General features: G+C 47.8%; 3 protein-coding genes across 7 annotated transcripts in view; 1 reads left to right on the forward strand and 2 right to left on the reverse strand.

Moving 5' to 3' along the window:
- LOC115382770 (rap guanine nucleotide exchange factor 1-like) overlaps positions 1-16,149 on the forward strand; it is a 47,705-nt gene extending 31,556 nt beyond the window's left edge. For 2 of the 5 annotated variants that reach the window (XM_030084651.1, XM_030084653.1), the window contains 18 exons: positions 255-369; positions 460-640; positions 961-1,476; positions 2,591-2,793; positions 8,510-8,602; positions 9,658-9,743; positions 10,638-10,743; positions 11,464-11,539; positions 11,865-11,949; positions 12,795-12,887; positions 13,091-13,276; positions 13,844-13,928; positions 14,009-14,103; positions 14,435-14,513; positions 14,600-14,701; positions 14,790-14,887; positions 15,019-15,147; positions 15,365-16,149. In XM_030084651.1, the coding sequence (XP_029940511.1) occupies positions 255-369; positions 460-640; positions 961-1,476; positions 2,591-2,793; positions 8,510-8,602; positions 9,658-9,743; positions 10,638-10,743; positions 11,464-11,539; positions 11,865-11,949; positions 12,795-12,887; positions 13,091-13,276; positions 13,844-13,928; positions 14,009-14,103; positions 14,435-14,513; positions 14,600-14,701; positions 14,790-14,887; positions 15,019-15,147; positions 15,365-15,515 (2,479 nt within the window). In that variant the 3' untranslated portion in view covers positions 15,516-16,149. Of the gene's footprint in view, positions 1-254; positions 370-459; positions 641-960; positions 1,477-2,590; positions 2,794-4,893; positions 5,056-7,885; positions 8,033-8,509; positions 8,603-9,657; positions 9,744-10,637; positions 10,744-11,463; positions 11,540-11,864; positions 11,950-12,794; positions 12,888-13,090; positions 13,277-13,843; positions 13,929-14,008; positions 14,104-14,434; positions 14,514-14,599; positions 14,702-14,789; positions 14,888-15,018; positions 15,148-15,364 lie in introns of all 5 variants that reach the window. The other 3 variants (XM_030084649.1, XM_030084650.1, XM_030084652.1) reach the window with 3 other exon arrangements.
- A 553-nt stretch (positions 16,150-16,702) lies between these two features.
- On the reverse strand, positions 16,703-19,670 carry LOC115382929 (uridine-cytidine kinase 1-like). The gene is made up of 7 exons (XM_030084900.1): positions 19,483-19,670; positions 18,926-19,085; positions 18,328-18,424; positions 18,103-18,245; positions 17,933-18,027; positions 17,386-17,434; positions 16,703-17,296 (listed from the first exon to the last, which is right to left on the reverse strand). Exons 1-7 carry the CDS (start codon positions 19,570-19,572, stop codon positions 17,103-17,105), a joined length of 828 nt encoding a protein of 275 aa, XP_029940760.1. The 5' UTR covers positions 19,573-19,670; the 3' UTR covers positions 16,703-17,102.
- Positions 19,671-20,098: 428 nt separating this feature from the next.
- LOC115382930 (DNL-type zinc finger protein-like) lies at positions 20,099-21,880 on the reverse strand. Its single transcript, XM_030084901.1, has 3 exons — positions 21,542-21,880; positions 20,790-20,929; positions 20,099-20,594 (listed from the first exon to the last, which is right to left on the reverse strand). The coding sequence occupies exons 1-3, from the start codon at positions 21,839-21,841 to the stop codon at positions 20,441-20,443; spliced, it is 594 nt and encodes a 197-aa protein (XP_029940761.1). The 5' UTR covers positions 21,842-21,880; the 3' UTR covers positions 20,099-20,440.
- Between the last annotated feature and the right edge of the window lie 1,959 nt (positions 21,881-23,839).

The raw sequence follows: 23,839 nt of genomic DNA on the forward strand, positions 1-23,839 counted from the left end.
CCTCCACGCCGTAGCTGAGAGAAGCCTAACATGAAACGCCCTCGCTCCCATCTCACCACGGCGCCGGAGGGGGTGACAGTGTGTGTGTTCATGTATCCATACATGGATCCTTGTGTTGCATACATGTGCGACGGTGTGTTCTGCTTTGCCTGATTGACGTTATCTGTGGCGCTCAGAGGTTTGACCTCGTCTGGTGTTTTGTTGTTGTTGATTTTTTTTTTAATAATTCGGTGTTTTGAATAATTTGCCCGCAGCCCTCCGCCAGCCCTTCCCCCGAAGAAGCGCCAGTCAGCCCCTTCGCCCACCCCGGTGGCCGTGGTTGCACCCATGAGCCGAGGCTCCAGCCTGCCGTGCAGCGACCACCGACAGGTGAGGGATCAGCTTCACGGCGTCCCCTCAGTTTTATTCCAACACAATATAAAATAAACCGTGTGTGTGTGTGTGTGTGTGTGTGTGCAGGATTACGAGCAGGAGTTCCTCCATCGGCGTTTCTCCGGGGGAAGCCAGTCGTACGGCGGCGACTCTCCGCGCCTGTCGCCGTGCAGCAGCATGGGGAAACTCAGCAAGTCCGACGAACAGCTGTCTTCCATGGAGCAGGATAGCGGTCAGTGTTCGCGAAACACCAGCTGCGAGACGCTCGGTAAGAATCCAAAGACAAAACCACACACTTTTTTTTTTTTTTTTTTTTTTTAATAATACTTGGAATAAGTCGGCGCGCCAGCCGGTCCTGACTGATAATCATAACCTGTGGTTTTTACTGTAAAAAGCGAAATGAGCAGCATACAGTGATTTAGTCTGAACGGTGGTGTAAATGAGGAACTTTTCTGAAAAGGAAATGCAAAAATGATTTCATGTAAATGATGCATTTTTTGGGGGTTTTTTTCCAGTATATGTGTGTGTTTGTCATGACTGTGCTGTTTTTATATTTAGCGTTATATTTATATATCCGTTCCTTTTCAGACAACACTGAGAATTACGACCCGGACTACGACTTCCTCCACCAGGACTTGTCAGTCGGAGAGCACCTGCCCCCGATCCCGGTGGGGGGGTGTCTGAGCCCCCTCCCCGAGTCCCACAGCGAGTCGTCCTCCCCTGTCCCCGGACAGCAGCCCACGCACCCCCGCTTCAGCGCCCCGCCCCAGCAGCCGGAGTACTGGACGCCGCAGCCCAACCAGCCCAACCCCCTGTCCTCCCGCATCAGCGCGCCGCCGGCGCTGCCGCTGAAGAAGCGGCGCAGCACCCAGACGCCGGCCTTCCCCGACGCGGGGTCCAGGGTGCTGTACGAGCGCTACCCCTCCCAGTACGACAACCTGTCGGAGGAGGAGCTCCACCCGACCCCGCCGTTCCCGCTCTTCACGCCCATCTCGCCCATGCCCCAGACCAACGGGGGCGTGTTCGTGGCGCAGTACATGGCCAGCGAGAGCGCGGACGTCCCCGCCAGCCCGCCGCCGCTGCCGGAGAAGAAAAGCAGACACAGTAAGTGAGGGGCTGGCGGCGTAATGAGGGAGTATTTCAGCCTCTAAATGAGATGACAAAGGCAGCTGGAGGCCGAGAGCGGGGCAGAGAGAGGGGGAAGACGTGACGGGATGGGGTTAATCTAGGAGAGGAGCGCAGGATGTGGGCTGCATTTCGTCATGGAGATTCATTTGAAGCATAGTTCATGTCAAGGAAATATTCTTCTGTGAAGGGAGGCAGGAAGCGAACACCAGGAAGTGCTACAATGGAGTCTGGTGGCGGAGGCACCGAGGGCAACGTTTGGTCATTTCCTGTCTCCTCTGCTGCATCACTTCCTGCTCCGCTACTGTATTATGTCATCCAGTACGTGGAGTCAGGCCTTCCTGCTTATTCACCACTTGGCAGCGTGTCGAGCTGCAGGCATTCCAGATTCGTCGGGACGATATTGATCGTTTCGTGCGGCTCATCGCTCATGTTCTCGCTGCCTGATTATTTCCCTTTTCAGTGACGCCACATTTTTAATGTTTTCAGCTTAATTGGTTTAAGTCTGCAAGTTTTTCTTGTACTGAAAGTTTACTCCTGCTTTTTAAAACTTGCAAAAAGGTGCTCAGCGACTTTTTTTTTTTGTTTAAAAAGAAATCAATAATTTGAATGACATAGTACCAGGAGGCTGCTTCATCATATTAAAATTTAATGAAGCAGCAGTCATTGATCCTGAAGCACTTGGAGAGGACTGACGGCGCTTATCAGTCCCGAATGAGACTGCAGCTAATGTAATTAGGCTAAAAACTGATGTCTGTTGGCTTTTTTAAGGAATAACTTGCAGGATGTCAGACTGAAGATATACACGGGGTCGGTCACCGCAGCAGGGCTCTTTGAAAAGCGTTCATTTTGGGAAATGGAGGGATCAGGGTTCCTGGGGCTCGGCCCATATGTACAGTAATTGTCAGACGGAAAATGTCATTTGTAATTATATTACAAGAAGCTGAATCACCGGACCTCTTGGAATTGTAAAAATTGTCGGAGAAAAACTGTTTACCTCATGGAACGAGTCCATTTGTGGCTCGGTTGAGCTTTAGCGAAGCGACGTTTCAGCGGTAAACATCTGATAATTGAATCCGTCTCCCTTCCCCAGTCCTTCAGTACATGCAGTTCGTGGAGGACTACTCGGAGCCGCAGCCCTCGGTTTTCTACCAGATGCCGCAGAGCGAGAGCATCTACGAGCAGCGCAACAAGCGCTTCCAGGAGGTCTACGGTTTCAACGACTCCTTCAGCAGCACGGACTCCGTCCACGAGCCTCTGCAGCCCCCCGCCTTGCCACCCAAGCAAAGACAACTGGTAAGCAGAGCCCGGCGTCGCACCGCGTTAAATCGGCCGTCGTGACCGAAGAAGACGAATCGCTTCCCTCGAGCTGTGCGAGCAAAGCTTTTAATTTAAATTCCTGATGTCGTTGAGGTCAGTTTGGGCCGAATCGTTGAGGCTGTGCGAAGCACCCTTCGTTGGTGAAATTAGAATATGTGGAATCACGGGACGGAAAGTGGCGTGCAGCGGTGCAAACGTCTGCTTGCTGTTTGCCGGCGGGATCCGGAGAGAAGCGGCGTGACAGAATGCATCCTGCTCCCTGGGCTTGAAGTACATTCCCGCGGTAATCCTCATCAATTATCCGTCAATCTCTGCCTCTCGATATCGTGTTATCTCCAGCTCCCCTCTATCTGTCTTTTTGTAACGGCAGCAGGACGGAGGTGTTCGGTCATTAGCAGTAGATAAGACTCGCCGGTATCAGCCCCCCGCATCAGATCCAGTCCACTCCTCTTAATCCGGGTCGGCGTCCGGGTTAATTGAGACGGCCGTCTGACAGTGAGTCGGCGGGGAGAGAGCCGGGCCGGCCGTCACAGGGGGAGGGGACGCTGCGAAGGCCGAAGCGGAGACCTGTAACGGCCCCGAGACGTCACTCAGAGCGATGGGAGTCGTACCTTCACGCCCGTTATCCTCCACAGTTCAGACTCATTTGTTCACCTCCCGTCACACTTATTTTTAGACTCCCTTTGAATCTGCGCTCTCCGCTTTAAAGAGACAATTTACTGCAAAATGAGTCCGATGACATTATTATTAAATATATCTTAAATAAATGGTGTTCTGAAGCCATTTACAAAAGTTTCTTTTTTTCTCTTCAATGTCCAATTCCAGCAACTGTCTTCTTACCTAATGCGAAAAGTAGCCTCAGCGTAATAACTACATCTCATCTTTCAAAACGTGGAATCCTCCTGAGCCCGTGTCAACCGCAGACCTTATTTCAGGCACTGGAAATGTTGGTTTGTTTGACCTGTTTCCAGGTTCACGGACTCAAATCCTGAATTTTCAAATATTAAAGACAGCGTTCTCACAAAGCCTCGCTGGAGCCAGCCAGATATACTTGAAGGTGAGAAACGGCGGTGGGCCGAAGCCTGGCGGTAATGTTGGAGACGGCGCAGCGTGGACAGTAAGCAGAGGACGCTCGTCTCCTGGGTATTGTGCATTTTCATCATAGCCCAGGGAAAAAAATAGACTGCTTGTCTGAGTGGCAGTCGATCCCGGACACCTTCCCTCCCTTTGTCCATCGTCCCCTTTCTGCCACCGCGGCAGCGGATCCCGAGCCGCGCGCAGGGGTTTTTTTTATTTTATTTTTATCGTTCTTTTGTCTGCGCCTACAGTCGAACCGCACTCATCTCTGCTCCCGCCGCCAGGCCTAATCTGGCCCTCATGTTTTGGACTTGATGAGCTCGTGGCCCAGTGGAATAAGCCTGTTTGCCTCCTCCATAAAGCCGTGTTCCAGGCTTACACGCTTTGGCGACTTTACACGGCTTTGCAAAAAAAAAAAAAAAAAAAAAAAAGTCATTTCAGCTGCTGTGTGGATAAGGAAATAGATGAAAAAAAAAAAAAAACTGAGCGGATCATATTGGCTGTTTGGAGTGCGCTGTAGTTGGCCTGGTTTCTGCAAAGCCCTTAAAGCTAAGGACATTAAAAGGTTTATTGGTCTGTCACAGTAGATACCAGTGTGTGTAACCTGTGCGCGTCATGTGACCCGCTGGTAATTAGAGCTTTCCAGGAAGACCTTTCCGGCCTGAACTGGAGAAATACACGCCGACGCTCCTCGGCGTTCTGCTCATTTCCTCCTCGGTTCTTTATGATTGCAGCCAGCGAGAGACGATGCTCGTGATGAACTTCAGAAAATCCTCCTCGGCTCCCTCCACTTTGATTTCACTACTCCGCTGCTCGACTCTGATTAAATCTGCTCTAATTCAGCCCTGCTTACTCATATAATCAACTGTACTTTCTTCTCTTTCTAACACCCCGTTTTCCTTCTTTGCCTCCCCTGAACTTCCGCCTCTCTCGATCCCTCCCTCCCTCTCTCTTTTTCTTCCTCTCTTCTCTCTCTCTTTGTCTTTGTTTCCCTCCCAGGCCTCCCACTCTTCTTCCCCTTCTTCCTCCTCCTCCTCCTCTCTCTCCTGCCACCTCCAGCCGTCTGTGGCGGCCATGGAGGAGGCGGGCTCTGGGCTGGGCCTCAGCATGTCCGTCTCTAACTCCTACCTGATTGGCCAGGCCTCTCTGACCACACCCACGGTGAGTCGCCCCCCCCCCCCCCCCCCCCCCCCCCCCCCCTCCCCTCCTGCCATCCCTCCCATCCTCCACTCTGGCGTGGGTGCTGTGTGGTCCTGGACCGGTCCAGGGTGGCTTGACCTGTGTGTGTGTGTGTGTGTGTCTCCACCTTTTGAGGTTTTCGACAGCTCCATCCCTGGAGTGTCGGCACCCAGGTTGCTGTGTGGTCCTGAATTTAGATTCATCCGTCCATCCGTGTGTGTGTGTGTGTGTGTGTGTGTGTGTGTGTTTGGACTCCGTGGCTTTCATGTTTTGCTGTGCGCTCTCTCCTTTTTTTCTTTTTTTTTTTAAACTGCACTGAGACACTAGACGTCGTGTGATTAATGTGTGCTTTGTGTGGCCGTTGAGTCATTTGTGTTGGGTTTGTGCAGCTTCTGTCTCGCCCGGTTTGTGTGTGTGTGTGTGTGTGTGTGTGTGTGTGTGTGTGTTTGCGTGCCGCGCTGAAGCATTTCTCGACATGACAGGTAATTATTTGACCCCTTTTTTCTCTTGGCCTCACACAAACAGTCTCATACAGGAAGCAATACACCACAACAAACTTCCACTTATTTCTGCTCCTTTCCACAACCTGTCGGCACCAGATTACTTCTCGGCGTCCTCCAGGGCGTTTGGTTTGTGCTTTTCCTCGAGGAAAGGAAAAAGCAGAGTTCCCCTCATCACTCATCTGAAAAAGATTTTTTTCTTTGTTTATTGTTAAACAGTTTTTTTTTACAGTTTACTGTAATTATCTCTATCCATCCATATCCATCTTCTATACTTTTATCCCAAAATGAGGAGATTCCCATGTTGCAACAGTGACGGATAACAGACAATGAAAGGATGAGTCAGTTAAATACAAGCCAGATGAACTGGTGCTCATAAGAACGAGATGCTGTAAACACGGGAGAGTGACCGGTTGACTCCAGCAGCGTGCTTTTTGGACTGTGGGAGCGAACTGAGGCTCTGTGACTGAAAGCCCACAGGGAGAACGTGCGAATTCTGCACAGAATGGCTCAAACCGGGGATCTCCTGTAACGCAGGAGAGCTGACCGCTGAACCTGTGTTTGAGAATCGCTCAGTTCCTTTTTATTCATGTCGCTTCTTCCACTTCTGCTCTCGTTCTTGACGAAACAAACCTTCCCTGTGAGGTTTGTACAGCAGCAGCTTATTTTGGTATTTTTTGGCATTTAACATCCCACAGTGGTATTTTAGGACTAATGTGTTTTTACATCAGTAATAGTTAATACCAGTGTGTTCTCAATGCCTCTGTAGCAACCTTTATGGTCTGTTTTTATCCTTAAAAAGGTCCTAAAAGTGTAGAAAAGTTCTGTGCTGGTGTCCTGGAGTCGTCGTGCAGTGCTGTGAGGGGCGTTACCTGTGGTAATAAACTATTGGCTGCTGTCATTGTTTCAGCTCAGCAGGGTAGAAAGAATGTGTACCGCGAAGCACGGCCGGTGTGCCTGAAGTTGGCCTATCTTGTTTGTTCTATCTTTAATAGAAAATGAAAAGAAAACACCGGGCGCGTTTGGAAGCGCTGCTGCACGAAGCTCCTTGACTCGCGCGTGCAGAAGCGGCTCATCTGGAGGCCTCCAGAGGCTTTCGGGCCGTAGGTTGAGGATTATAGATGAGATAACTGTTTGGTGGGTCAGATTGGAACACTTGAAAACGGCGGCGGCGGCGGCGCCCGCTCCGGCCCTCTGGTCGGCGTTTGAGCGGGGTCGACCCGTGGTGACCCCGGGGTGCGTGAGGCGCGTCGAGGCCCGGCGCGGATCTCCCTCAGGACCGCTCCGCTGGAATGCGGCACCAGATGGACCTGATGGGAAACACATTTCCTCGCCTCGCTCTGCTCTTCCTTCCGTCCGTCTCTCTTTTCTCCCAGCTGTGTTCGTGTCGCCGTCGCTGTCCTCGCCGCCACCTCCTGTCTGCTCCGTGCTGCAGCCTCCTTCCCTCCTGAAACACACACACACACTTCCACACCTCCCGTTTGTCTTTTTCTGTGGAATGTTTGCATTCCTCAACTCTTTGGGGGTGTGATGGGGGGGTTTTTTGAGGAGGAAAGCTGCTTTGCATACGCTGACAGGAAAACACTGTTTTATTAATAATCTGGGCTTCCTCGTTCTATCACAACACTTGAGACTGCAGGAGGGATTTTATTTTCTTAAACCTGCGCGAACATGTGCATTCTTGTGTATATGTGTGTGTGTGTGCGCTGTGTTGTGATTTGTGTATGCACAGATCTATGCTGCTGTGCTGAGACGGGACTGGTATGTGCAACGTGTTGAGACAGGTTACTGCTACCTCCCTGTTGGCAGGCGCTTCATCAGCCGGCCACACACGCGCACACACACACACACACACACACATGCACACACACTCACTCACTGTTAAGGCATCTCCTGTCCAAACACACACACGCTCTCGGTGGATGTGAGCTTATCTGTGCCCGTGTTGAACATTTCTGTCTCATTATCTTCCGTGTCATCTCAGTGGAGACGTTCCTCCTCCCGTCACCGATTCCGCTTTAGCTTTTTTTTTTTTTTTTTTTTTTTTTGAAGAATTTTTCCCAGAAGTGTGTGTGAGTGCGTTTCATGTTCGGGCACATCACTCCTGTTTTCCTATAGGCTTTAACAGAAGTCCAGGCAGCTGTGGCGAACGTGATTCTCCCTCCTCTGCTTCCTATTGTTCAGCTTCTTTTGCTACCTGCTCTGCTTTTCTCCTCCTCTGATTTCTTAGTCCTGTCTTCTTTTTCTTTTTTTCTTCTTCTTCTTTTTCTTCCCCCCCCCCCTCTTGCTTTCATTCTTTCCACCAATCACAGAGCTTGGACCAGGTTGCCTTGACCAATGCCACCGTTCTGGATGGCAGCGGGGGCGGGCCCAACGGTTCCCTGGCCGGCTCGCTGGGCTCTGTGGCCGTCTGTCTTCCTTCTGAGTCTTCTCTCACTGACTCTCTCCACACCTCGGCGGTGAGCTCCGGACGGCCGGATGAACTGTGATTGTGGATGCCCTGCTCCCCCCCCCACCCCCCCGGTGCCGATCGGTGTTAGATTACAGCCGTTTGGTGCTCGGCGTTGTTGTTCTTGTGATAATACGGTGACTCGTTCACTCGGAGGCATCTTGTTGTCATCATCACTGCTGTCTGATTATCGGTCGAAGAAAAAAAAAAAACAAACTAAACAAAAAAAAAAACATGAATGCCAGTGGAGCATGTTGCACTGCATGTTCTTCTTGCAAGTCAATACTGCAGAAACCGTGCACTCCAGTGCCACCTGGTGGCCGAGAGGACGCAGAGCTGGAGGACGCTGGGAGCCCCACAGGCCGAGCTGCTGCTTCTCCTCCGCCTCACGGCCTCTCTTTATGTCTGCTGCACCCTGAGCGAACACTCTGCCAGCCTCTCTCCGCCGCCTCACCCCTCGGTCTGTGTCCCTCCTCTTCTCCCATAGAGCGAGTGCGCGAATGACGAGGGCGGGGAGGGGGAGTATGTCAACTTGTACTCCTCCAGCCAGGCCAATGGGGAGCTGCCTCTCTCCCTCAGAGTAAGTAGCTTGACCACGACGGGTGAAAGGCCGGTTCCATTTGCGCGTCCCGTCTCTTCGGGGTGTGAATCAATTCAGATGCGGCGGCGGCGGCGGCGGGGGGATCTGATGAGCCGAGGGGCCTGTCGCCTGGCCGGCGGATGTCACTCTCGCATCCGCCGCTCTGAGTATTGATTCATCTCCTGGACGGATGGCGCTGAAATGGAATGTGAATGTAGACAAACCTGACTGAGCATGACTTCAGGTTCACAAGGTTTGCCTGCTGAGGGACCCGTCCGCTCCGGCTGGTGTCTGTGGCAAATTAAAAAAAAAAAAAAAGTGTGTGTGTGTGTGTGTTGTTGTGACTGCCTGGCTGGTGACTGCTGTCTCTCTGGCTGCGCTTCAACTCCTAACGAGCATTTAACCCCGTTCCCGATCTAACGCCTGACATGTCGCTGCTCCGAGACGGGATTCTCGATGGTTCACCAGTTTTCAATTTTCCAATAACATTCCTCCATAACAGTATAAGTGCATCGGTGCATGTGTGGCGGCTTCTGTGTGTGTGTGTGTGTGTGTGTGTGGTTGTGTTTGTTCTCCCTTGGGCCAGCTTGTGCACTGGAGGTGTATTTTTGGCTTCTGTAAATGTGCGAGAGCGACTGAGTGAAGTGATTGAGACGAGTGATGGTGTGTGTGGCTCCACATGGGGTGCAGCCACACACACACACGGTGCGCTGGTGTCATTCTGTTTTGGGACTCATCTGTTGGGTTTTTTTTTTTTTTTTTTTTTTTACCTCATGCTGGGGAAAAGCTGCATTTTACCCATCGGCCCTTTCAAACTTGACCTGTCGACGCTGACGGAGGTTTTTGCTTTTTCCTGTGAAAATACGTCGGTTCCAAGCGTTCATCCTCTTCTCCGCCTCCACGTGTTGCATGAGATCCTGGCGCTTCATACGATCTCATCGATAAACCCGCCTCCTGTCCGTCACTGCATGGAATCACTCACTGGTGATGGTCGATGCTTCCCACAGCGCTCAGCCTCATTATTGGTTTTTTTTTTTTTTCCCTCCATCGATTAGGAAACGATTGCAGCTGATGATGTGCTGCAGGACCAGACCCCTCAGACACCTTCCACCAACAGCAAAGAGGCTTTAGAAAAGGAAAGGTGAGTGTCGCGTTTATCCGTTTTAGATCCATTATGTCACAGAACTAGTCAGTTTACTCATTTATCTTAGGAGTGCGTCATTTATTGCAAGCAGTAATCTAGATTGTAGCTCTCAGAAGCATCAGCATCTAAACATTACACAGTTGTCATTGGGGGAGTGAAAAGGAACGCATGGCAGGAAGAACATACAAAAATCAGGCCAGGACGTCTGTCCGGCATGTTAAACTCAGGAACACTCTCGGGCTGTTTGGTGGAAGTCCCGCTAACCACGGCTTCACCAAACACTCCTGCAGTCGCCTCTCAACATGAAATCTTTCACTGCTCGCTGTTTTCTGACATTTATTCCCGTATTAAATAATCAATATGGAGAGTAAATGTGAAAACCAGCAATAAGAATAACGCCACACTATTAAGTCATGTTGATAAAAGTAGTAGTATCATCTCTAATCTCACTTTACAGAGTGACAGTATTTACTGTAAGCTTATCTTTGCATTGCAGTGTATCTACAGTGATTAAAAGCAAAACCATCAGAGTTGTATAAATTGCTTTTAAATTAATGTTTTTCATTTAAAAATGATGGGTTTGATTTTAGACTGTTGAAATAATTCATTATTACTATCTTTCTGTCAAACTAGTCAAAACCATTATTTACACTTTCTAAAAGACTGTTGTTGTTCTATGTTCATACAGGTTTGTTCCCTGCATATAAATGCTACTTGAGCTCAGTTTATTCACTTTACTTCCTGAGGTCTCGGACGGCTGTGAAGTTAGAGGATGATGCTGTTATTCTTTTAGCGGTCGACACATCTGGTTAAATGAAGAGCAGCACGTTTCGGGACGCGTTTCCAGTCACTGGTGTCTAAAGCGGCCGTGTCGCTGATGTTCCGTTCCAGGAGGCAGAAATCCACAGACTCGGCCGGGAGCGACGAGGAGGACGTGGACGAGCTCTCCCTCATCGACCACAAGGAGATCATGAGCAGGATAACACTAAAGCAGGAGGTGAGGCGCCCCCGGCTGACAGGGCGGGTGTTTAGAGGTCAGCTGTGACCGTACGACCCGGCGCACGACGCACGTTTCATCCCGTTAGTCCACGTCGGGCTAAAGGTCACGGCGTCAGCCGCCCAGATGTGAAATCACATTCTGAGCTGCACCGCTGCCAGCTGCTGCTGCTGCTGCTGCTGCTGCCGCCCTCTGGAGGTAAAACTGTGAAACTGCAGCGGTCAAACTGATAACCCCCCCCCCCCCCCTCCTCCTCCTGCTCCTCCTCCTCCTCCGTCCTGTGTGGTGCAGTCTGATGTACAGATGTTTGAAAATGCTGCTTTCTGCTCCGCAAGGTGAGGAGCAGGGTGACAGTGATCTACGGAGGGGGTGGGGGGGTGGGGGGTGGGGGGGGGGGGGGGGGGGGGGTGGGGGGTTGGTTGGTTTTGCAGGGGAGGGGGATTTACGGGTCTGTGGCGACACACGGTGCTGTGCTGAGGGGGAATATTGCAGTGGCTGTGATTTTATCACTCTGTAGTCTGACTTTTCCTCCGTCATCAGAGGAGCTGGTGCAGGGCGGAGGGGGGCTGGGGGGGCTGAGGAGGAACTGAGCCTGCCACAGTTTGGGCAGGACCGCACTACCTCACGTCAACTCTCTAACCACTCTCTCCTTCATCTCTCTCTCTCTCTGTCCTTCATCTCCTCCCATCCTCCGCACCTCGCCACCTCTCCCCCCCCCAGAATGACGACGGCCCCGACGTCCGCGCCGGATCGGGAGACATTCTATTAGTCCACGCTACAGAGACAGACCGCAAAGGTACCGTACCGCACCGCCGCCGCCGCGGCTGCTGCTGCTTTCTCCGTGTTTCTGGGTCACTGGCACAGCCGCGTGTTTTGACAACTTGATGCATCTGCGTTCTCCGCCTCCGTATCCAGCGGCGCGTTGTTGTGTTTGTTGAGTGCGATTCTTGGGTTTTGACTGATGTGTGATCACTGCTCTGTGAGCGGCGTGCTAAACAGCCCCCGTCTGTCTGAGGCCGGCGTGTTTGCAGTGTGTATCCGTCAGATTGGAGGACGTCTTGTCGGCTTTAATTAGTCAGCTGAACGTGTCGACTGAAATGTGCTCCTCTTCCTCCCGACAGATCTCGTTTTGTACTGTGAAGCCTTTCTGACTACATATAGGACTTTTATAACCCCAGAAGACCTCATTAAGAAGCTACACTACAGATATCCTTTTTAAATCACTCAGCCTGTCGCTCCGAGCCGCCGCTTCTGTTTCTTTCTTATTTTGTCTGTTTTTCTGGCTTTAATCCTTCTTTAATTTGGAAAGATTTGTTTATCTTCTTTGTGCTGCTTTGGGTTAAAATATTCACCGACGGAGACCTGAGTCGACTAAAATCCTTCACCACAGGAAAGTGATGCTTAAAATACCTGAAGATATCAGGTATTTCTGTCAGCCTGTCTGGAGTTTAACTGAACACGAACTCTCAGTTTTACAGTAACAACAAGCTTTTATTAAAATGTGCTCGAATTCAGAATCTACTCGCAGAATTATTTTTTATCCGATTTGTGTTGATATTGATATAAATAACTATTTTTACTTCAAATATTCTTTGAATGCAACAAAATACAACTTAAAGGGGTTTGTTCTTGATAAAAAAAGAATTTCTATTCTAATGTTATTGTCGATCAATCTGAATGAAGTTGATTGAGAAAAAAAGTCCTGTTTAATGAAGCTGACTACTTTTTCGTTAAGGAATTCAGAATTTTGTGTTTTTCTGCACACAAAACCTAAACTGTTAATCATTTCACAATAAGAGGATGATTATTTCATCACGTACTGACACCTATCCACAACATTTTGACTGCCTAAATTTAGTAAATTTAAAATTAAATGATAAAAACAACTATTTAAAGAAGGATGTTGTTTAAGGTCCAGGGGGGTAATTTCAATCTAGTCTGTGCTGTAGATTGTCTTTATATTATTCTTAAAAAAGTCATTGGTAGAAGTATAAATCTGTAATCCACTTGCTGCGTTCCATGTGTCGTCGGTTTCCTTGACCCCGGAGCACATACACAACCTTCTGCCACAGTCCGGACACGTTCAAGAAGCGCGTCAGCAAGAACACTTTCTTCGTGCTGGTGCGCGTGGTGGACGAGCTCTGGTGAGTATCGCCCGAGAACTTCACCGAGCCGGGGACGGGAGTCTTATTGATCCATTTAGCTGTGCATATAACCTTTATTAATAACCTCTGCTGCCTTCAGGCAGCTGGGAAATATCGACAAACCCTCATTTTTTTTTTTTTTTTTTAAAGGATTACTTTCATGTATGGAGGTATGATTTCGTTACCAATCCGTCTCTCCGCAGCCTGGTGGAGCTGACGGAGGACATCCTGAAGCAGCTGATGGACCTGGTGTTCACGCTGGTGTGCAATGGCGAGCTCAGCCTCGCCCGCGTCCTCCGCAAGAACATCCTGGACAAGGTGGAGCAGAAGAAGCTGCTGCGCTACACTAACTCCCTCAAGCCTCTGGCCGCCCGGGGAGTCTCTGCCAGGTACGCTCAGCCGGACGGAATCGGCGGTGTTTTAATAATCTGCTTAAAAAGGGCACATTCTAAAAAAGCTTTTAATCAGCAGTTTGAGAACAAAGATGGAGAAAACACACTCTAATCAAACCAGATGCGATCGGGATTAGAGAAAATCCAGGAAAAGGGTTTCAGTCAGACGGGAGGTCAGAAATAGAAGCACAAACAGCTGGAAAACAGCAGCATGTGGCTGTGAGGGCGGAGGCGAGCCTCAGAGGTGAGGCTGTTACCAGAGGGTGGAGCATGGAGCGAGGACATCTAGTGGACAGAGGAGGAACTTGTTTTTGAAAACATTCAGTGGTTTTACTTTTTGCTGAAGCTCTCCTGACACTGGGTTTCTACAGGTATTCTCAATGTGAGCAACCAAAGCAGCATTTAAAAGCATTTTATAAATGTCTTTTCCCCTCTTTTTATTTTATAATTAGTTTTGTCATCTATTAGTTTGTTGCTCTTTCTTAAAATGTGTGTGTGTGTGTAAATAGATTGATCCTGCAGCAGATCTGCACTGTTAAAAACTGATTTTCGGTGTTTTTCCAGGCCGGGGACGCTCCACGACTTCCGCAGCCACGAGATCGCCGACCAGCTGACGCTTCTCGACGCCGAGCTCTTCTATAAGATCGAGGTACGGCGGCTCGCTTGCCTCCCCGCTGAACAAAACGTCCCGCTCAGCGGCGAGCGTTAACCCTCTTCATTTCCCGCCAGATTCCCGAGGTCCTGCTGTGGGCGAAGGAGCAGAACGAGGAGAAGAGCCCCAACCTGACGCAGTTCACAGAGCACTTTAACAACATGAGCTATTGGTGAGACGACGGGAACACTGCAGCAGCGAAAAGCTTTACGAACCACAGAGGAGACTGGAAGAAGCACTGCTTTGAATCCTGTTTGTCTTTTAGTGTAACTTTGAATATGGCAGCAAAGAAAACATTCCAGAATGTCTTGAGAGGTGTCTTCAGCCGGAATTAAAGCCTCGGTTTAGATTTAAAAGAAAAAAAGAAATTTTCTCTAAATAGACATCACAGGCGTCATTCGACTTTAAATAGTTTATCAAGGCGACCCGTCGTCGTCTCTTCTGTCTGGGTGAAACGTGGCGGCGTGTTTCGGGTGGATGGTGACGCCGCTTGTCTCCTGCAGGGTGCGCTCTCTGATCATCCAGCAGGAGAAAGCTCAAGACAGAGAGAAGCTGCTTCTCAAGTTCATTAAGATAATGAAGGTGGGTTAACGTTCCCCAGAGGAAAACTACACACACACACACGCTCATTTTTATTGCCAACAATGTGTGTGTGTTTTCCCTTCCAGCACTTAAGAAAGTTGAACAACTTCAACTCGTACTTGGCAATACTGTCGGCGCTGGACTCGGCTCCCATCCGGAGGCTGGAGTGGCAGAAGCAGACCTCGGAGGTTCGATGTGTTCCAGTCGCTCGCCGCCTCCCCTCAATTCTTTCACCCCACGAGGCTTTAACATCTCCTCCCTCCCTCCGTCTCTCAGGGTCTGGAGGAATACTGCACCCTGATCGACAGCTCCTCGTCCTTCAGGGCCTACAGAGCCGCTCTGGCGGAGGTGGAGCCGCCCTGCATCCCCTACCTGTGAGTCGGCGCGCTCAGATCTGAAGGAATACATTAAATTTAACATTAAAGGAATTTTTGAATGTTGGATGCAGCGACTGCGACGCGTTGATTGATTCTCGTCTGTCTCCTCCCCCTCCTCCTCCCATCAGGGGTCTCATCCTCCAGGACTTGACCTTCGTCCACCTGGGGAACCCCGACCTCATTGAGGGGAAGGTCAACTTCTCCAAACGCTGGCAGCAGTTCAACATCCTGGACAGCATGCGTCGCTTCCAGCAAGTGTGAGTCCCCCGGGATGCATTCCCGATGAGCGATCCGTCGGCGCGGCGCTTTCTCAGACATCCATCACGCCAATAAATGTCATCGTTTGTTTGGGGCTGCAGTGCGCCGCCACTTCGGTTTTCATTACATTTTAATCTTGTTAAAAAAGCAACGACTTGGCACAGGCTCTGTGTTTTTAAATTCTCCCTGCATTCATCAAAGCCCGTCTGATCACAGGCACTACGAGCTGAAGCGCAACGAGGACATCGTCTCCTTCTTCAACGACTTCAGCGACCACCTGGCGGAGGAGGCCCTGTGGGAGCTGTCGCTCAAGATCAAGCCCCGGAACATCACCCGGCGCAAGACGGACCGCGAGGAGAAGACCTAGGGCGCCGCCCGCCGCCCGACTCTGACCTCCAACTGTGCTTCATGACACTAACTCCACTTTACTACAGACCGAAGCGATCCACTGGAGCCGAGGAGAAGAATCCAGAACAAACTTAACAGAGACAAGCCGAGCGCCGCCGAGGTTCACAGAGAGCGCCGCCGCTCTGGGAGATTACTATTGGGATTACCGACGGAGGAGGGGGAGAAGGAGGAGGAGGAGGAGGAAGGCCGGTGGAGTGGAGGAAGCACAGAGCGGACGGGGAGACGCGACACGACGCTCTGACTGGAGCTGCTGCTGCTGCTGCGAGTCCACCTCCCCCTCCGGCCGCTCCTTCCTCTTCCTCATCTACGTGCCATTCGCCGGTCATCTTCTGCAGCCCGCCGCTCGCCGAGACGCCGACCCGAGGTTCCCAGCTCGGAGGAGAGGATGGCCTTTTACAGACTAGAACCTACCAGTTTGTTTTGAAACCTTTTTTTTTGTTTTGTTTTTTTTCTTTTGTGTAAGAATCATGTATGGTTATGAATTGTATTATATACAGTGCTCCTTTTGTTCTCGAAAAGGATGTTTAAGCTTATGAGAAGAGCTTAGCTTCTCCCAAGTGCCATACGTATGTGCACTAAAAAAGAAAAAAAAAGCGAAGCAAAAACACAAAAAAGACGAAATTACTAAAGATGCTGTGATCTATGTACGTCATACTGAATCATCATGGAGTGCCGTGTTCAAGTGTAGAGAAACGCCAGGCAATCACAATCACGTCCCCGTCACGTCCAGCGTGTGTGTGTGTGTGAGAGTGTGTGTGGGTGTGTGACTGAAGTCCTCGCGACTCGTGTGTGTGTGTTTGTGTGTCATTCCAAAATGTGCTGTAGTAAATCTTTTTGTTTTGTTTTTCTTGTTTTGGAATAATGGTCAAAACCAACACGTCACACTGTGCTCTCAAACTCCAATAAAACAAAAACAGCTCTGTTTCTATACACGCCGTGTCGCTCGCACACTTCTTATCGCTTCTCGAGGCTAATGATAGTTCGCGAGATACCGCGGCTCGGGTCGTACCGTCGTCGCGCTTCAGAAATCTGTCAGTTGATTTCATCTTTAAGGGACAGATTCAATGCTGCTCGGACCAACATGTTAGTTTTATAACCTTCAACACAGGTGAATTGAAAATGTTACATACAGCACCTTTTATTAAAAAAAAAAACAACAAATCTTAAGGCAGTGCTAAGTCCTCAATGCCACATAAATACAGAGAAACAACGAACGCAGTGAGACAGTAGCTTAATATTACTATAGTTTAAATATATGAATCTCGTTTAGAGCAACTAACAACATTCTTTTCGTGGTCAGGTCCAGGTGGGAGAGCGTGCAGAGAATTCTACCATCCACTTCAAGGACCTTCCAGCTCAGCAACATGTTTTGACATTAAAAAGAGAGCATCGGGGAAGACTGTACATTTAAAGAAGAAATGATACTGACGTGATTCTGCAGCGCTGGATGCTCGCAGCAAGTCGTCATGTTTAAAAACGGATGAGAAACTTCTCATCCGCGATGCACAAATAAGCAGCAGAGGCTCAAAACTGCCGCTCCGTTTGCTCAGTGCGGCCGGCTGCTGGGCTCCAGCAGGACTCGCTTCCCCGGCAGGTTGGCGGCGCCGTTCGGCAGGTCGCTCTGCTCGCCGATGGCCCGCTTCAGGCTCCGCCCCTGGCCGTTCATGGAGCCGCGCTGCCACTTGCACAGGTCGCCGTTCAGGATGTCCTGGATATGCTGCACGATGAGGTTGATAGCCACTGAGTGGACATGGAGAATGGGATTTTTAGTTAACTCTAAGTGTCCCTGAAGTGTTGGAGAACGTGGAAAGTCAAAAGAAAGCACTGACCCATGTTATCGACTCCTCTGGGAATGATGACGTCTGCGTACTTCTTAGTCTGGAAGGAAGAAAACAATCTTAAAAAAAGGTTCTGCTCGATAAAAAAAATCAATTTTAACACTCACTTCACATTTTATGTTGTTCAGATGGCAATTTGCTGTCTACACTGCTGAAGTGACTCCCGTGTGCAAAAGATGTGACGTGAGAAGTAAATATGGACGCTGCAGATAATGTGAGTAATTCTGGGGAAGTTGGAGCTCAGATTTCTACAAAAGAAGTTTAGGAATTGGGAGCACACTGATTTTCATGGAGCAGAATCTGTTCACTCTGGAAAGTAAACACGCAGCCACGTGAAGTTTTGTCCACTTTTAATTGAAAATGTTGCACTTCTGTTGTATTTTGGGGGTCCGTTTACACGACGGCGGTTATCGGAGCCACTGAAAACGCAGCCTTTTTGAAAAGAAACTCTGCATAATTGGGGAAAAAACATATTTATTGATCTGTTTTGAATAAAAAAAGCTGTTGACTGTCATGAAGAAGGGACTGTCATACTTACCGGTAAGCAAAACTCCTCGAAGGCGGGCTTGACGAACGTCGTGTACTGACCGAGAATCTGCTCCAGGTCTCTCCCTCTGCTCATGTCTCGCAGGACTACGGAGAAAAATGAACGGCGGATCTCAACAGGACGGCAGCCGGAGCGGCGGTTTGCGGAGAAAGGTTGGGTACCTCTGCGAGACAGCCTGACGTCCGAGTCCGTGTCCACGAACAGCTTCATGTGAAACATGTCGCGCACCTTCTGCGGGTAGAAGACGAGGATCCCTTCGAAGAGCACGACGTCTGCCGGGTAAACCGTGATCCTGTCCTCTAACCTGTCGGCGCACACGGGTGATCTCAGAGAAAAGCACTGAAGCACGAGAATGGAGGATTCTCACTGTTCTGTGTCTTTTCTACCTGGAATGGGTGACGAAGTCGTACGTCGGCACTTCAACCACAAGGCCCTCGGCGATATCCTTCAAGGTCTGGTACATTAACTCGGTATCAAATGCCTCTGCGACAGAAACAGAAGAGATGAGCAGAGTAAATATCTGTGGCCCATTTCCTTCAAGTAAACAAAGCTCAGATTTTCCAAAAGGTCCACTTGAACTTGAGACGACATTTCTTTTCAGTGCTTCTCCCTTCAAAGCTGGAATGTGACACACACACTGATGTTTCTGTAGATCACGTTTTTCTTGGGTGACAGGTCTTTAAACATGCCAATGTGCTTCAGTCTACACTCATGAATTTGAGTTATATGATGTAAATAACTCGGACGGAGCCCCATACATAGGGTGAAGAATTTACAGATCTGCCTAACAAAGATGCCAAATCAGTAAATATTCTCACTCACGCCTCTTCAGGGAAGACTTTCTCTTTCACTTTGACGTGTGCAGTGTGATTATCAAAACTCATTTTGACAGCTCATCCTCTGGTTCCTCTGGAGCTTTTCTACCTTGTGCACCATGACTTCAGTGACCTACTTTCAGAGGCAGAGCATGCTCTGGCAGCGTACCTGGATGATCAAAGTTGTACTGGCCTTTCAGGGCCTTGGCCTTCTGGTCTGGGGTCAGGACTTTGTAGAAGCAGTCCTGACTCACGATAACCACCTTCCTCTGGCGGTGGTCCACCATGTGCTGCCCCAGCAGCTCCATGATCTTGGCGCAGACTGTAGACTGTACGAACGGAGCAACGAGTCACATTTCCTGCTCTGATAAGTGCGACCAGTCCGTTGGAGTCATTTCAAAACACAACAGCTGAATGAGTGAAAGGAACAGAAATCTTAAAATGTCATTTTTAGCATCTCTCAAGTTTAATGACAGTCAGCTGACTTCCTGCTGCAGCTGTCACGAGCCATGAAATGTCACTATGTGACACATATAAATGTGCGAATATATACACAGAACAAATGAAAAAGCTTCACTAACAAAGGGGTAAAAAAAAAAAAACGCGTAATGCCGAAATACTGCGGATATTTTAGATATTGGGTTAATTTTGGCGCTTCTGTCGCACATTAAGAAGCTACCGGAAGATGCTAGCTGTCGCTGTGAGGCTGTAATGAACCGTCCTGACCTTCCCGCTGGCCGTTCCCCCGCTGACTCCTATCAAAAAGGGGTGATGCCGAGGCCGCTCGGCCTCCCCGGAGGCTCCCGAACCGTCCATGGCGGTCTGGCTAGGAGGAGGAGGACGACAGAAGGCTGGAGGTGCGCTAGCTGTGCTAACTGCTGGAGTGACACCGCGCCGCTCTCGCGAGAACTGACGAGAACTGTCAAAACAACGTGCTCCAGACGTGACGTCACACGAAAACAAACCATCGGGTTATTTTTATTCTAGTTCTGAAATGTTTTAAAAATAAACTGATGAAAAAGGCGAAATTCAAAAACATGAATATAATTTTGTGCTGTATTAGATTTTCTGTGTTTTCAATTATGATTTCAAACATAGTTGATCAGTATCCCCCACTTAATAAAATAGCGGTATTTATCCATCACATTAGTAGTGAACAACACTATCTCTGTAACACCGTTTTAAAAACAGACACCTGCTCTTTTCACTGTTGATTTCCTTTAAAATAACCACAATTGACAATGTAGTTTAAAAACAGGATGATAACCTCTATTTCAGTAGGATGGGGACAGAGATCATAATAATAAAGAAAATGCAAAAAAAAAAAAAAAGTCTAAACAGTAGGAATTGAAAACTTAACTCTTTGCTCAAAATGACAAATGCAATTAAAAAGCCGAGTGTTTAATTTAACATAAATACACTTATCTTACACTTTACAAAGAGATGATAAATTGTAGAGACCTCTTTAATCATCTTTCCTGCAAAAGACACTTCCTGATCTGGTATTTTTATATCTGCTTTATACAGAATAATGTCTCAGAGATCGGGTGAGAAAAGCCACAAGCATGATTCATTTTAGTCCCATAGGCAGCTACTGAATCCGCATCCTGCAGACACACAGAATAAACCAGCAAACAGGTTCCTCCTTCAGTTTGTCACACAGAGTATAAACACATTACAAACTTTATTGCTTTTCTGGCTCATTGTCTGTCCGTTCTGTGTCTTTTCCATTTTGTGGATTATTTTTTCTGGATTCATCCAACACAACCTCGAGAGCAGCGCTGCCCTCCACCCGCCTCACAGTCTCTCCTTTGGCAGCCAGGATTTCCTCGATGTTCCTGAAGCAAAAAGCAACATATACAATGCTCCAGACGTGACACAGCAGAACAGAACATTCAGATGGATGTGTCTCTGTGCGTTTCCTCCTGTATTGGACTGGTGAAGTACATAAAATGGAAACAGCCTTCCCTTTTTGTTTCTGCGGCATATACTGTATTAAAGACAGACATTACAGAGTCGAGGGTACCACCCACCTCTTCCCCTCCAGGTCAGAGAACCAGGAGAGATTATCAGCGATGATGTGATGGTTCTTACATCCCGAACACGTGACGATCACGACACCTTTGTGGTACGCCAACTTAGAGATCTTCTGCATGGACCTGGTGGAGCAAACCTGCAGATAAGACAAAAACAAATGTGTTACATTGAATAAGAGTCTTTCTCATGGTGCAAAAAGAGGCAGATGAGGCTAATCAGAGACCCAGTTTACATGGGTGTTTTTTTTTTTTGTCTCCATGTTGACTGTCGGTGTAAATGCAGGTAGGTGAGTGAGTGACTGTTTGTCCTGTGATGGACTGGTCCAGAGATGCACCCTGTCTTTCACATCTGGTTGTATCGGTGGATGCATCATACTAGTAGGAGTTTGATTAAATAATCAAATTACTCACAAAATAATGCAAAACTAACCAAAAATTGCACATAGTTCAACCTTTACAGTAAAAACGCGCTCAAGCCCAGTTTAAAATCTGCCTGTACATTATGACATTGTACTGGTGTTGTAGTACTCAAGACGGTTTGGGTCTCGACTGCAAGACGGAATATTACAGTCCTATATTACAATATATTCCAAATGAAATCTAAATGATGACCTAATTAATTGTGATGAACTCTTTAGAAGTGCTTGAAACTTTACAGATTAATACTTTATCACACACGACTGTGACCTGAGTGTGAAACTTGTGAAACACTGAAGACATTAAACACACACTCCGTTTGTTTGTTCTACCTTGCAGGTGTAAACCAGCTGATAGTGAGTCGACTCGATCTTTCCCACAGCATCGCTCCTGACCCCCGGTGAGGTGGAAACTCCTCTGTGAGGCCAGAGACCCGCTGCACGTGCCTGAGGACGAGGCGACAGCTGATGAAACCTCCTCCTCCTCGAGCTGCAGGTTTCTACCGGGGGCGGAGAGCAGGCGCAGCCGAGTCCGGACGCTCCTGCGCGGCTGTCGAAGGACCGGAGCAGCGGCCTGGCGGCGCCGCAAATCCCGGAGGAAGCGACGCTCCGGTAGGTTTGTAAAAGCGACATGACCGATGAGTTCAAACGTTCCGGTGTGGTTTATTTACGTGAGCGCTACACACGGAAGTGACGACAACACGTATTCCTAGATTTTCATAATAAAACCCTGTTGCTGATCCTCTGGAATTTGTTTTATTTTTTTTTGGATGCGGAATGTTTAAAATCGTTGCTACTTTTATGTCAGTATTTTTTCAAAGAAATGAATATATCACTAACATATTCACCCACAATGTCAGCATGTCAACAAAATGCTCAGTTTCCATCAAAATTCCATCAAATCAGTCTTTTTCGTTATTATTAATCAAATCAACCTTTATTGAATAGTAAAACTACTGAACTATATTTACTCAACCATGCCTGTTTCAACCTTAAACATTTTTAAGTGTTGTGTTGGGTTGCTTGGTTGATATCAGCTTCCCTTTCCTCATGGACCATGATAGTTTCAATCACTTCATTGTTTGCCCTTTGTGTTTCTTTACTTTTCTTTAAATTTGCTAATAGATAACAAGGTTCTGTCTGCAGACCAGAAAGGAAGATTTCCAGAAAGTTCAAGAACTGCAGTCAGTGTGAAACCTGAGGCCGCTGACTCATCCTTGTGCATTCACGTGCAGCTTTTATGAATTCATTTGCTCAAAGAAAGGTTATGCAAATAAGGATGAGGAAATGTTGATTTTGTGTTATAAGATTAAACAAAAAATAATTAAAAAAAAACTCTATATATTCATATGTTGGAAGACAACGATCCTAAACCCGCTCAGGTAATCATTCCACTCTGCAACAGCCAATGTGTTGCTTCAAACTTTTAATTTTTTCTAGGAACGTTCATTTCTTATTCATGAAACTTCAACTTAGACCAGCATTTATTATTAAGCAGGACCAATCCTGTAATTTTAGACACGCTGTGATGCCTCTGTTCAGGAGCTAAATGAAGCTGAGCACATTTGCCACAGTGCTTGATAATGAATGTGTCTAATGTCTGCAATACTGAGTAAAGCTGGCATTACAAGCCTGAACCAGTCTGCATCTACAAATGAAATGTGACAATCTCTCCCAGAATGCTGCATAAAACCAGTCGGCCTTGCATCTTAAATTGTGCAAGTGTACACAGGAGAACAGGTGAAGTGGTGCCGTTAAAAATGTATTATGTGCATCTGAACTTTGTTTAGGAAATAGTATTCCTACCTTACTTTCACAAACATTTTTATTAACCTGCTTTCTTACTTGTAACACCTTTATTCAATACATTTTCAGTGATTGTAATTAAAATGACAAAAAATAAATAATTGAAAGTGTGCATGAGACTTTATTTATCACACATCAGGAAATTCAATGATCACAACAGCTTCACAGAGATCAGCAAAAAGAATATGTAGACTATATATGTAGTTTTTCACAAAATATGAATGATACTAGTACTCCGTATTAATTATAAGACATAAAACCTGACTGTACAGGAAATGGATGACGCACAAGGTGCTCATATGAAATCCTCCCTATAAATAAATATTAAAAAGAAGAGCGCAAAGGATCAAGAAGAAGAAAAAGCAAACAAAGTAGTTAAGAAAAACAGTTGCCTAAACCACACAACATATCAACTGAGAATCAGTTTTGACTCAAGATAGTGGATTAATTTTTCCTAAAAAATGGCCAAAGAACAAAAGTGAATTAAAAGAATTGTCCGTAGAGTTCCAGAGGTGGGACTCATGAAAAACCTTCACACTGTCACAAAGGTTGATATCCATAAAATGAAAAAGAATTAGTAATACACTATTACAACATGAAGCACTTGTATGGTCCAGCTATGGTTTAGTTGGTCGACTGGTCAAGTCTCAATAGGAAGGTTCAAGTTCAAGTTATCATAATTTTCATTTATTGATTTCTTTACTTATTTATCTTTTTATTTTTTACAGCGGCTGTTGTGTGTGCTCTTATTGTGACGACTACATGGTGAACTACTTCCGGCGGAGCGCGCCGCCGCGGCTGTGCTCTCCGTGTGCACGCGCTGAC

Source organism: Salarias fasciatus (assembly GCF_902148845.1).
Source record: "Salarias fasciatus chromosome 7 unlocalized genomic scaffold, fSalaFa1.1 super_scaffold_4, whole genome shotgun sequence".
Taxonomy (NCBI): Eukaryota; Metazoa; Chordata; class Actinopteri; order Blenniiformes; family Blenniidae; genus Salarias; species Salarias fasciatus.

What these genes read in the sequence shown, in the direction of transcription:
- LOC115382930 (XM_030084901.1), bottom strand. Translation starts at nt 21,841, where the DNA reads ATGTCGCTTTTACAAACCTACCGGAGCGTCGCTTCCTCCGGGATTTGC. An exon ending in AGCTGGTTTACACCTGCAAG is followed by an intron (nt 20,930 to 21,541) that starts GTAGAACAAACA and finishes TCTTATCTGCAG; the next exon opens with GTTTGCTCCACCAGGTCCAT. An exon ending in TCTGACCTGGAGGGGAAGAG is followed by an intron (nt 20,595 to 20,789) that starts GTGGGTGGTACC and finishes TTTTTGCTTCAG; the next exon opens with GAACATCGAGGAAATCCTGG.
- LOC115382929 (XM_030084900.1), bottom strand. Translation starts at nt 19,572, where the DNA reads ATGGACGGTTCGGGAGCCTCCGGGGAGGCCGAGCGGCCTCGGCATCAC. An exon ending in GACTTCGTCACCCATTCCAG is followed by an intron (nt 18,246 to 18,327) that starts GTAGAAAAGACA and finishes GTGCGCCGACAG; the next exon opens with GTTAGAGGACAGGATCACGG. An exon ending in CGTCAGGCTGTCTCGCAGAG is followed by an intron (nt 18,028 to 18,102) that starts GTACCCAACCTT and finishes TTTTCTCCGTAG; the next exon opens with TCCTGCGAGACATGAGCAGA.